This window comes from Schistocerca americana, chromosome 10 (genome assembly GCF_021461395.2).
Source record: "Schistocerca americana isolate TAMUIC-IGC-003095 chromosome 10, iqSchAmer2.1, whole genome shotgun sequence".
In the NCBI taxonomy this organism is placed as follows: domain Eukaryota; kingdom Metazoa; phylum Arthropoda; class Insecta; order Orthoptera; family Acrididae; genus Schistocerca; species Schistocerca americana.
In genome coordinates, this window is record NC_060128.1 from 147,501,603 (window position 1) to 147,516,004 (window position 14,402).

A 14,402-nucleotide genomic window follows, 5' to 3' on the forward strand; every position below is an offset into this window, starting at 1 on the left:
GTTGCATCTTCCAAGTGTACAGCCAATAAATCACAGTCTTTGGTTCACCTTCCCCATAAATTTTCTATATGTTCTTACCAATTTAAGTTGTTTGTAATTGTAATTCCTAGGTATTTAGCTGAATTTATGGCCCTTATATTTGACTGATTTATCAAGTAACCAAAATTTAAGAGATTGCTTTTAGCACTCATCCGGATGACCTCACTTTTTATTATTTGGGGTCAACTGCCAATTTTCACTCCATACAGATATCTTTTCTAAATCGTTTTGCAATTTATTTTGATCTTCTGTTGACTTTACTAGATGATAAATGGCAGTATCGTCTGCAAGCAAACTAAGATGTCTGCTCAAATTCTCTCTTAAAACATTTATATAGAGAAGAAATAGCAGGGGTCCTATAACAATACCTAAACAGACTTCTGTTTTAATCAATGAATTTTCTTTAATCACTACGAACTGTGACCTCTCTGAAAGGAAATCATGAATCCAGAGGCATAACTGAGGTGATATGCATTTATTTTCTTAATACAGTAATCACTGATGATGAGTCCTTGGTTTATGGGTATGATACGGAAACAAATTTCCAGTCATCACAATGAAAGCATCCATAATCCCTGACACCCATAAAGTAAGGCAGGTCCGCAGCAAAGTGAAAGTCATGCTGACAATTATGGTGTATCAAAGCATGCAAAACTCTAAATTTGGGAGTGATGAATTGATATTATGGTGAACGGCATATACTGACTGTGAGAATAGAATGTTCTGTGCTAGAAACACATCTCTGTGTCTTACCAAACCAAATATTTTATTTTAGAGACTCTTTGTGAAGAAAATGGAGAGATTGGACATACAAGAGGAGGAGAGAGATGTTCAAATAGTTTTCTGCACAAAATAAAATCCAACAATTGACATCAAGTATTCAAGGTGTGTATATCTCCATACCGAAATTAGCTAATTATCATGATATTATTAGACGTAGACTGCTCAGAGGTGAAGTTTGGAATGATAGTGCAAACTTACATTTTCCATGGTCATAATTTGTAGAAAGATTATCTCCAAATTAATAAACTTTAACTTGCTAAATTGTTGGACCTATCATCCAGACTCATGAAACAACATAGCAAACAATTATGCTGAACGATCTGTATAGCAATTAAAGGTTGGTTCCTAAAACCAAATATTTATATTTTCCAGGTTTTCAGGAGAATAAAGATAAAAAGAAATAAGGAACTAAGCTAAATCAACTAAAACCAATAACTAAACCAATAATTAAAATAAAAGCACACAAAGAATAAGTATTTATAATGATAAATAAATAAAGAATATTTTTAATTAACTGACCAATAACAATAATAATAATAATAATAATAATAATGGTTGATACAGATATTGGAAATATACAAAGTAGATCCTAGATTGATACAGTTCCGAAACATAGTAATGAAAAATTGGAAAACCACACTTAGTATCCAAACAAATTCAAATAATATCACATCACAGCCAATACAGATTAAGTGTGGAATATACAAAGGAGACTCATTAAGTCCTTTCTGGTTCTGCCTTACTCTGAACCCACTATCCAACATGCTAAATAATACAAATTATGGCTACAATATTACTGGAACATACCAACACAAAATCATACATTTGCTATACATGGATGATCTAAAACTACTGGCAGCAACAAATCAACAACTCAACCAATTACTAAAGATAACAGAAGTATTCAGCAATGATATAAATATGGCTTTTGGAACAGACAAATGTAAGAAAAATAGCATAGTCAAGGGAAAACACACTAAACAAGAAGATTACGTATTGGATAACCACAGCGGCTCCATAGAAGCGACGGAAAAAACAGATGCCTATAAATATCTAGGATACAGACAAAAAATAGGAATAGATAATACAAATATTGAAGAAGAATTAAAAGAAAAATATAGACAAAGACTAACAAAAATACTGAAAACAGAATTGACAGCAAGACACAAGACAAAAGCTATAAATACTTATTCTATACCAATATTGACCTACTCATTTTGAGTAGTGAAATGGAGTAACACAGACCTAGAAGCACTCAATACACTTACATGATCACAATGCCACAAATATAGAATACATCACATACACTCAGCAACACACTGGACTTGCATTCGGGAGGACGATGGTTCAATCCTGCATCCGGCCATCCTGATTTAGGTTTTCCATGATTTCCCTAAATCACTCCAGGCCAATGCCGGGATGGTTCCTCTGAAAGGGCACGGCCGATTTCTTTCCCCATCCTTCCATAATCCAATGAGACCAATGGTCATGCTGTCTGGTCTCCTTCCCCAAACCAACCAACCAACACTCAGCAACAGAAAGATTCACATTAAGCAGAAAGGAAGGAGGAAGGGGATTTATCGACATAAAAAACCTACATTATGGACAGGTAGACAATTTAAGAAAATTCTTTATAGAAGGAGCAGAAACTAGCAATCACTCATATAAATACATCGGCTACACCATTGCAATTTCATAACCACTTCTACAACCCTTTAGATCACATAACATCAACAGATACAAAGAAAGTAAATTGGAAAAAGAAAACACTACATGGCAAGCACCCGTATCATCTAACACAGCCACACATCAATCAAGACGCATCCAACACATGGCTAAGAAAAGGCAATAAGTACAGTGAGATGGAAGGATTCATGATTGCAATACAGGATCAAACAATAAACACCAGATATTACAGCAAGCATATTATTAAAGATCCCAATACCACAACAGATGAATGCAGACTTTGCAAACAACAAATAGAAACAGCAGATCACATCACAAGCGGATGTACAATACTAGCAAATACAGAATACCCCAGAAGACATGACAATGTAGCAAAAACAATACATCAACAACTTGCCATACAACATAAACTAATAAAACAACACGTTCCCACATACAAGTATGCACCACAAAATGTACTGGAGAATGATGAATACAAATTATACTGGAACAGAACCATTATAACAGATAAAACAACACCACATAACAAACCTGACATCATACTCACCAATAAAAAGAAGAAATTAACACAACTAATCGAAATATCCATACCCAATACAACAAATATACAAAAGAAAACAGGAGAAAAAATTGAAAAATACATCCAACTGGCTGAGGAAGTCAAGGACATGTGGCATCAGGATAAAGTTGACATTATACCAATTATACTATCAACTACAGGAGTCATACCACACAATATCCACCAGTGCATCAATGCAATACAGCTACATCCAAACTTATATATACAACTACAGAAATCTGTAATTATTGATACATGTTCAGTTACGCAAAAGTTCCTAAATGCAATATAACATATATTGTACTGTTAAAAGGAAATGACACTTGATCAAGGTCTGTGTCACTTTCCATTTTTAACCAGACTTAATGTCTGAGAAAGTAAAGAAATAATAATAATATACTAAACCATCTTTTTTTACCTCACTGTCATGATTCATCATGAGTAACACACCAGGAGGTACTACTGTCAATAAAGAATACTATGAGGTTCTGTGTAACCTTTGTTAAGTTGTGAGATGCCAGACTTATAGGCAGCAGGGAGTTAGCACCTCCACCACGCTAATGCACCCACTCATCTTTGTCTATTACTCCAGTGTTTTTTGGCCAGACACAACATGGCTATGGTTTGTTGGTCTCCATGTTACACTGACCTAGTACAGACTGACTTCTGGCTTCTCCCTAAACTGAAAGACACTCTGAGAGGGACAGATTTCAGATCAGGGAGGACATTATGCAGAAGTCGATGGAGCAGCTCACACCATATCAAACGAGGCTTTACAGTGATGCTTCCAGTAGTCGTAGCAGCATTGGAAGAGGCGTGTAGAAGCTGAAGGGGACTACTTTGAAAGTGACTAGTGTCAAACAATTGTGTCTAATTAAAGACTGATTGTATAAGTAAAAGTCATGTATTTTTTGAACAACCCTCCAAGACATGTACCTGGTGAAAAATCTCTGTTAGTTTATGTTTTTGACATAAAGGAAAAAGCTCATCATAATTGCTTAGTCACCACTACTGGCTTGAGATGCTAAAATGATGAGAGTGCAGGATTCCAAAACTGGCAGCTTGTATAGTGGCAAGATTAGATCTTCTGGCTTTGAGTGTTGGGCAGTTTTTGACCAGAAAAAAGTGACAATAGTTTTTTACCATCTTGTCACTAAATCTAATATCTGTGGCTTCTTCCTATAGCATGAAGAGAAACTGAAGGTAAAGTGTCAGGATGTAGAACAAGTGAAACACTAACTGCTGAAGGCATTACGTAATATAACTTCAAACGATTGGACAACTGCTTGCTTCAGTGGGTGAAACACGGGTAAAAGGGCATCATATCTGATGGGTGCTGTTCTGCAGATGATAGAATTCTATAAACAAATGTGTAATAGAACAATTCTAGTTATCTGTGGGTTCTCATATTTGTACATACACTCACATCTGCTGTACATCCTAAGAATCATACTGTATGTGCTTTTTGATGTTGAAACATAGTATGATGGTGTAAGTCCACTTCCTCTGATACCACTCCTGATATAAATACTAATTTTTTTCTTTTATTCTTTCTTTCATATACCTGATACATATACCACATGTATATGAAATATAAAAACACTTTTTTCAAGCTGTAATTTTGTGTCTCATCAGAGAATAATTTGTATGTTCTCAGTGATAACAATACAATTATTTCTTGTGGAAAGATATGATTTAAGGAAATATTCAAAATTTAAGATGCAGGGAAACAACATGTGCTTAAAGATCCCACTCCACTTATGATTATTCATTCTATGATTGATATAACTCACTTCAAAGTCCTGATTGTGTTCTAAGTACAGAATACCTTGATTTTTTTCTACATTTTGTAATTAAGGAAATATTACTGTTCCAAAATGTTGCACAGTCATTCAAATTTTGGAATGCACATGTTTCAGAAATGTAGTGTTTCTGTCTTGCAGCCCACTTTTTTAAATTGAGGAATGTATATTTTTACTGGGGAAAGGTGTTAGATAATGAAATGTCTCTCAAATATAAAATTTTGGTATCTAGAAAATTCTTGGTAGGATCTTTTTAAGAAAATGAGAAGAAAACTGGGCAATTGAAAACCTGCTCTAGAAAACAGTTCCTCATATTAACGAATTTTAAGAAAATATACTTAGTAGTTAAATGAAGTAACTTCATTGCCAGATTTGCAAAAGTATTGCTTACAATTCCTGTCTTTAATGTTGTAATTGAGAACACAACTCTTTTGTACTTTAAAAGTCTGTGCAAACCTCCCTATTTGAACACTTACGTATGCACTGTGGACAGTGCCAAAGTCAGTCACTACTAAGCCGCTAGCCACTGAACAAAAAAAGGATATGTTGATCAAGGAAACTAAAGTCAGTAATCTTACAATGTATAGGTGGGAGGTATCCCTAACAAAGATTGCTCATGGTGGGTGTATATCATTCTGCTTCTCTGTAGGAACGAGTTAGTGTCTTGAATGTAGATTTGTATGTTCAATTGGCAATTGACAAAGCTAACTTAAATTAGTCTTGTGCAATATTCAGAACAAGAATATTATCCTGATTTCAGTCACACTTCTGTGCAATGGGAGCACAAAAACAGATTAGAACAGAGTCCGTATGACCACTGCTGGAAACTCTGAGTATTTTTCATGTTTTGCTGTCACTGAACTTAACCCTTGAGTGGGGGCACCTGAGTATAAAGTGCTCCAACAAAAAATAAAATGGATTTTGTACTGTTCCATTTTTCTATCACAACTGCAAACCTGTACCTATTCCCTCATTATTGCTTCAGGTAATACAATGATAATTTGTGTTGCCATATGTCCAAGTGAGCAGCAGTAATATAAAATACAAAGTCAGCTAGGCAGAAAAAAATTATGATCTGTGAAAAAAAAAAAGTGGCCCTGATTATGAACTAACAGCCTAATGCTACATTGAGGCAGTTGTCTACGAGATAATTAGTGATCATATAAGCAGCTGGATGGGATCTGATGCCACTGCACTGCTTAATGCTTCGAGTGGGTCATTACTGTCCCTGTAACACCTGTCCTTGGCAACAGGGCATTGTACTGAAAATTTATTTCATTATTGTTTAATAAAACAGTGGTGTAGCTCATATTATGTAAGTTTATTTTCTTGTTGTTTAAGTAAACTAAGATTAAACTGTGATTTTGATCATACATGACTCACATTGGCAACATAAATGAAGCCATTCTGTACATGTGTACAAAGTGCACTGCGCACCCACTCGTGTTATGAAAAACGGCACGCCCGCTCGAGGGTTAATACTGTACAATTTAATCTGAGATTTCTCCACAAAGTGGATGCATAAAATTACAATTTAGTCATCATTTTGTTTATAGTGAGAGCCATAACACTTTTTCCCTTGACAAGTGATGTTGTATGCAAAACACAATCAGCACTCTTTGTTCAGGTTCACAATAACAAAATCTAAATATTACAAACACAAGAAAAAGGTGATGTGACAACTTTTAGGAGGGACAATTGGTACATATGTTTTTATGGATGTACATAATGGAAATTTTGTGGAGTGCAAAGTACTGAATGTCAGTCCTTAATCCATTTACAATGACTTGTAGGTTTTAATAATAAATGTTTGTAATCTTATGTGTGTGTATCGATGTTTACAGTACTAGCTTAAGTAACGTGAAACAAAAGTCTGAACATTCTTACAACTTTAAGACTTATTTCCAAACAGATTCATCATTGATGTTACCATTTGATGTTGTGGTTCGAAGCAGGACTTTGTAATTTCTGCTACACTCATCTTCTCATGTCCCGCTTTTTCCGCAGAAAGAACTGGAGCATATGTTGCCTGTGTTAAATTTCAAATGGTTTGTAATTATACATGAAATATAGTAAATTTTAAATTGTGATGACAATAATAATTACTATACCAAATGCTGAAAAGGTAAAACACATTTCAACATACAGAAAATGAGTCAAGAAGTTTTGTAACATAGTGTTTTATTTTAAATGGGTATTTTATTCTGAATCCTTTTACTACCTGATATTTCATTGGTATCAATACCAACAAAATACACGTAACTTTATTTGGGACAGTACTTATGGACATAGAAAATGGCTACTATATTAAGCTGTGGGGACATAGAACCACTGGCTCTACCCTCCAACACAATCGCTGCCTTACCACAACAAGAACAACTGTATCTTTGCCAGATCAGTACTCTGTAGTACACACTCTATGATAAAGGCATTGTGTGTATGCTGCAAGAATAAAAGTATTCATAGTAAGCAATGGGAGTGTGAGTGATTATTTATTGTTATAATTAACATGCCTGCTCCCCACTATCTACAGTGTCTGCTCGGCGCAACAGCATGTCAATCCTAAGGGCCCGGGTTTGATTCCTGGCTGGGTCGGAGATTTTCTCTGCTCAGGGACTGGGTGTTGTGTTGTCCTAATCATCATTTCAGCCCCATCAACATGCAAGTCGCCGAAGTGGCGTCAAATCAAAAGCCGTGCACCTGGCCAACAGTCTGCCCGATGGGAGGCCCTAGTCACACAACATTTACATTTATTTACTACCTACAGTGGTGACCGCGACGTGATATGAACATGCAAACTGTAGGTATTGGGGAGCATGCTTTGTAATTACAATGATCAATGAGCAGTCACACTCCTGTCACTTACTATGACTACTTTTATTCTTGCAGTGTATACACAATGCATTTAGCATAGAGCTCTTATTACAGAGACCTGATCTGGCAAAGATACAATTGTTCTCACTGTGGTAGGGGAGCAATATTATTGAGGGGTACAGCCAGGGCTTTTATGTCCCCACAAAGAAGGTCAACTTTTGGATATATCCAGAGAACAAGATCATGTGTGTTGCTTAATCAAGCAACAGACATGCCCCTAATGGGGCTACAGATGTGTACAGCAGAGAGTGTATTAGACTGTACAATAAGCAATTAAGAACATAACTGTGTTCAGTGGTGCAGTTCTCAAATACCTCATGATAAATGGCTTCTACACTGTAAGTAATTATTTGTGTCAAATATGAGGGCTATCCATGCAGCTGCATTAGCCACAGTGCCAGGGTGGTGCAGTGTTTAACACATCTGTCTAGTAAGCATGTCTACCTTTCCACACAATTTTTTCTAAAACAAACACAGACTTCTGCAGTTTATGTTTATCATACTGGATCATCATTGATGATGAAGGTAAACTGCAAAAGTTATTGACATTTTGTCAAATTACTGTTTAATTAAATTAATCCTTTTAAATTTTGAAAGCAATATTTTGTATTTCATACACAGTTAGACTGCAGAGCAGTGATACTGCTAAAGCCAGCCACCTCTCTTCATGTGGTAGGGCTGTGGAAGAAATTAAATCATCAATAAAAAGGATAAAAGAAAAGATCAATCTGATTTCTCTTAAGTGTATATATCTACAAATTAATGAAATGACTATTGTAAGCTCAAATGAGGAGAAATAATACTGTACCAGAGGGAAATGAATCCTTGGGTAAGGAACAAGGTTGGTTTGGAACTCTGTCAGGTCCACATTAAGAGCACCATCAAACCTTAATGATGCAGTTATGCTGAAAGAAAACAAGAGACAAGAGCCTTGTATTATATCTGAATATTGCTGAGATGCCAGCATACATAATGTGTCAGTGGATCATGGTACTTATAAAATCTATGAACCATAATATTCAACCAAATGTTTCTAGAAATCAACATAACAACTGAAACTGCATGGAATCCTCATTTCTGATACTTTATATGTTTTACAGCAGAACTACAACATGCAGATTTATAGATTAAAACTGTGTGCTGTTTTGAGATCCTAATCCAGAACCTATGACTGTTCTACTGCCTGAGCTATCCAGGGACAGCTCATGATCTGCCAGTTATGTAGCGGAAGTTCTGTGGAGTTACAAAGTAGGAGAAGAGGTACTGGCAGAAGTAAATCTATGATGTGAGGGAAGATCACAAGCTGTGTGTGGATAGCTCACTCAGTAAGAGCATTGCTCATGAAAGGCCAGGTTCTGGGTTTGAGTCCTGGTCTGGCACATGGTTTCAATCTGCTAGGAAATTCCAAATCAGTGCACACACTGCTGCAGAGTAAAAGATTAATTCTGCTGATTTATAGTTTTTAATATTTACATCTCAGTCTTTCCCCTCAAGGACATGCACAAACATTAGTTCAGAATGGGTGACTGTCGACCACTGTCTTCTGTTCCCCCTCAGTCTGTATGGCTGGATCTAGAGAAACTTTTAAAATTTCACTGCTGGAAACTGTTATTTTATCTTTAATTAATACACTGAGGCACCAAATGAACTGGTATAGGCATGCTTATTCAAATACAGAGGTATGTAAGCAGGCAGAATATGGTTCTGTGGTCAGAAACACAAAAAACAAGAGTCAGGCATTGTTGTTAGATCAGTTACTGCTGCCACAAAGGCAGGTTATCAAGATTTAAGTGAGTTTGAATGTGATGTTATAGTTGGTGCACAAGTGACCTTTATGACCATTTCACGAGTTATTGCAAATATCAGGAATCCAGAAAAACATCAAATCACCAACATTGCTGCAGCAAGAAAAAGATCCTGCAAGAACAGGAGCAACGAAAACTAAAGAGAATTGATCAACATGATAGAAGTGCAACCCCTCCACAAACTACTGCAGATTTCAATGCTGGACCTTCAACAAGTGTTAGCGTGTGGACCATTCAATGAAACATCATTGATATGGGCTTCTGGAGCCAAAGACCTACTCGTGTAGGTTGGATGGCTGCACAACACAAAGCTTTATGCCTTGCCTGGCCTGTCAACACTGACATTGGACTGTTGATGACTGGAAACATGTTGCCTGGTTGGACGATTATCATTTCAACTTGTATTGAGAAGATGAACATGTACAAGTACAGAGACAAACTCGTGAATCCATGGACCCTGCATGTCAGTAGGGGACTGTTCAAGCTGGGAGAGGCTCTTTAATGGAGTGGACCACGTGCAGTTGGAATGATATGTGACCCTTGGTATGTCTAGATATGATTCTGATGGGTAATATACATAAGCATCCTGCATCCATTCATGTCCACTGTGCATTCCAACAGACTTGGGCAATTCCAGCAGGACAGTGTGATACCAAACACATCCAGAATTGCTACAGAGTGGTTCCAGGAATACCGTTCTGAGTTTAAACACTTCCACAAGCCACCAAACTCCCCAGACATGAACATTACTGAGCTTATCTGGGATGCCTTGCAACGTGCTGTTCAGAAGATATCTCCACCCTGTCACACATTTCACTCCAGCATTACTTTGACATTAGTCAAGTCCATACCACATCATGTTGTGGCTCTTCTGCGTGCTCGCAGGGCCTTATGCAATATTAGCCAGGTGTACCAGTTTCCTTGGCTCTTCAGTGTTCAGTTTTTGTGTGTGTCTACATATAGAGGGAAACATTCCACGTGGGAAAAATATATCCAAAAACAAAGATGATGCGATTCACCAAACAAAAGTGCTGGCACGGCGATAGACATACAAACATACACACAAAATTCAAGCTTTCACAACCAACGGTTGCTTCATCAGGAAAGAGGGAAGGAGAGGGAAAGATGAAAGGATGTGGGTTTTAACGGAGAGGGTAAGGAGTCATTCCAATCCCGGGAGCGGAAAGACTTACCTTAGGGGGAAAAAAGGGCAGGTATGCACTCACACACACACACACACACACACACACACACACACACACACACACACACACATATCCATCCGCACATATACAGACACAAGCAGACATTTGTATATGTGCAGATGGATATGTGTGTGTGTGTATGTGTGTGTGTGTGTGTGTGTGTGTGTGTGTGTGTATGTGTGTGTGTGGTTGTGTGTGTGTGTGGTTGTGTGTGTATGTGTGTGTGGGCACACACATCCATCTGCACATATACAAATGTCTGCTTGTGTCTGCATATGTGCGGATGGATATGTGTGTGTGTGCGAGTGTATACACGTCCTTTTTTCCCCCTAAGGTAAGTCTTTCCACTCCCGAGATTGGAATGACTCCTTACCCTCTCCCTTAAAACCCACATCCTTTCATCTTTCCCTCTCCTTCCCTCTTTCCTGATGAAGCAACCGCTGATTGCGAAAGCTTGAATTTTGTGTGTGTGTTTGTGTTGGGTTGGTGTGTCTATCAACATGCCAATGCTTTCGTTTGGTAAGTTACATCATCTTTGTTTTTAGATATATTTTTCCCACATGGAATATTTCTGTATATGAAAGTTACTATAAAGTTTTGAGTATCATCTTTTTGTCCATGTAGTGTCCTGTGGTCGCAGGAAAGAACTAATCCTCAATTCAAACACACACTTTATTACAATTAAAGAAAGAAAAATCTTCTTGGTGTACATGTTACTACAAAATGGCTCTGAGCACTATGGGACTCAACATCTATGGTCATCAGTCCCCTAGAACTTAGAACTACTTAAACCTAACTAACCTAAGGACAGCACACAACACCCAGTCATCACGAGGCAGAGAAAATCCATGTTACTACAAGACTATGATGAGTGAATACAAGGCTAGGGCTTATGTAAGTACTGGCTGGAGCTAGCAATTGGTAAACACTGTCACATGTTGTCTGGCGAAGTAGTTCTATGTTTATTTGGAAAGTCTGTTACTGTTTCTGTCCGCTGGTGATGTTTCTCTCTGCAGTGCTGAAAGAGGTTTAGCATCACGTCTTATGTGTGGGTTCTATGGGTCCTCTAACAATAAGGGGCCAATATGACATGTCTCCCCCCTGGGAAAAAAAAAAATGCACAGCACCACAAAGATCCATAGGAGTAGAGGAGTCCTCGTTGACACCCATGGGTTCGTGGCCGGCAGGGGCTGGAGGCAGCAAAGCAGCATAGGCATCTGGTGATGGAGATAGCAGTTGAGGCAGAGGTGGAAGCAGAGGTTCCACCACAGGGTGGTCGGCAATAGACACTGGCAGCTCCCCTGGGGCATCGTGGTCCACCAAATGGGGGTGGAGTTGGTTCAGGTGCCAGTGGGTGGTGGAACCGTCGGCCCACCGGAGAGACGCTATTCCCCAGCCACAGAGCTCGGTGATGATGGCAGGTGCCAAGCGCGCCCATGGATGAGAGAAAGTCTGCACCTAGACATCCAGCTGAATGCGAAAGGAGTGTGTCGGTGTGCAGATGGGCTGGTGAGAATCCTTGGGAACCAGGATAGGTAAGATGGAGCAGAATAGTCGACCATGAAGTATTCTCCACTTGACTTTTACTGGCATGGGGGGTGGCGTGGTATGTAGCCAAGAAAAGAAGCATGGGATCCTGCAGTGGGTGACAGCTCAGCAGCTTATTGAGCTGGGTCTTTAATGTCCGCACAAAACATTCCGCCTGGCAATTTGATGCAGGGTGAAACAGAGTGGTATGGATGAGGGAAATTCCATTTGCAGTACAGAGTTGCTTAAACTCGGCCGAAGTAAATGGTGAACCGTTATCCATAACAATCTTTTTGGGGAGACCCTGGACAGCAAAGAGGCCCCGGAGAATTTTGATAGTCTCAGCAGAAGTGGTGATCATCATGCAGGGGACATAAGGGTATCCCGACCCAGAATTGATCAGTATGAGCCACTGGGAACCATGAAATGGCCCTGCGAAATTCCAAGAAGGAGCAGCATCCGGTCATGAAAAACACTGCTGCCTGACGTGTTTGGCACATGGTGCAGGCTGACACGAGGGAGGCACTGTCTTTATCTATACCTCACCAATAAAGGTGTTGGTGGGCCAGCTGTTTGGTGAGGACAATGCCCCAACATCCAGTGTGGAGAACGTCAAGGACACAGTGGCAAAATGCATGCGGTATGACCACCTGGTGAACATTGGAATCACTATGCAAAAGTATAACACCACTGCGGAAAAAGAGACTGTGCCGATGATTGCAAAAGTGCTGGACCTTGGCACTGCGGATGCTACGATGGCTGGTTGGCCAACCTGCAGTAATTTGGTGGCAGAGAGTGTGCAGTGTCTGATCGTGGGCAGTGGCCCACTGGATGGCATCAGCATCCAATGGAAGCACATCCAGAGCTATGCCCACATCTGGGTCCACATGGAAACAAACCAAGGGGGAAGCGTAAAACTCACGGTTCACCCCAGCAGGCAGCCATGACACAAAATCAGCGACTGCAGTACCCGGATGAAGCAAAGAAACCAAAGGTTTGTGATTGGTCTGCAGCGTGAAATGATGACCATACACGAAATCACAGAAGTTTGAAATCATAGAACTTCGTCAGGGCAAAAACCAGTGCCAAAGCTTACTTTTCAATTTGACTATATTTGGTTTGGATGGGAACACCACCGGCCTTTCAATGCCGTCGACCACTTGTTAGAAGACCGCACCCAGGCCATAGTCCGAGGCATCAGTGGCGATGATGAGGGCCAGGGTTGTAAGCAGCCAGACAAGGAGGGCGGGAGACCTCTGACTTGAGACGTGTGAAAGCCAGCTCACACACCGTGTCCCAAACCAAACACACACCCTTGAGCAATAACCCGGCCAAGGGCGCCAAAATCTTGGCAGCGTGTGGTATAAAACGCCAATAATAGTTGACTTGACCAAGGATGGACTGCAGTAGCTTCACGTTGGTGGAAGGAGGCAAATTTTGAACCACCTCGACATATTCCTTAGAGGCTTGTAGGCTGCAGGCATCAATTGTGAACCCAAGTTAACTGACTTCTCGTGCAAAAATGTCACACTTTTCTTTCTGGCAATGCAGGTTAGCCTCAGAAGAAACCTGTAACAGCTGGTCAAGCTTGTCCATGAGGTGCACCGCAGACGAGCCACTGACGATGACATTGTCCAGATAATTGGCCACCCCGGGCACCTGACTTGTGAGGCGTTCCAGATAACGTTGGAAAATGCCAGGGGTGCTGGCACTGCCAAATGGGAGGCAGTTGAACCAGAAAAGGCCACACAGGGTATCGATGACTACGATCTGCTGCGATTCCTTATCAGACAGCAGCTGCAAATAAGCATCGGGCAAATCAATTTTGGCGAAAAAGGTCGAGTCTGCAAGACATGTGAGTGTCATCCACTGATGGGACAAGATAGGCATCAATTACAGACTGAGAATTGACCGTGACCGTAAAATCGCCACAGATGCGTAAAGCACCATTTGGCTTCTCGACTATCGTGATAGGCATTGCCCAGAGACTGTGCACCATGGGAGAAAGGATGCCTTCATCCCGTAAGCGGCAAAGCTCCACCTGGAGCCTATCTCAGAGAGCAAAGAGGACTGGGCAGGCCAAAAGGAAATGAGGAATGGCAGAGGGAAGAAGCTTAACACG

General features: G+C 39.8%; 1 protein-coding gene across 1 annotated transcript in view; it reads right to left on the reverse strand.

The window, feature by feature from the left end:
- Nucleotides 1–14,402, reverse strand: part of LOC124552397 (tubulin alpha-3 chain-like) — a 216,377-nt gene that overhangs the window by 21,130 nt on the left and 180,845 nt on the right. The window contains exons 6-7 of the mRNA XM_047126657.1: nt 8,552–8,648; nt 6,800–6,898 (exon numbers count right to left, since the gene is read on the reverse strand). Of these exons, the coding sequence (XP_046982613.1) occupies nt 6,800–6,898; nt 8,552–8,648 (196 nt within the window). The remainder of the gene's footprint in view (nt 1–6,799; nt 6,899–8,551; nt 8,649–14,402) is intronic.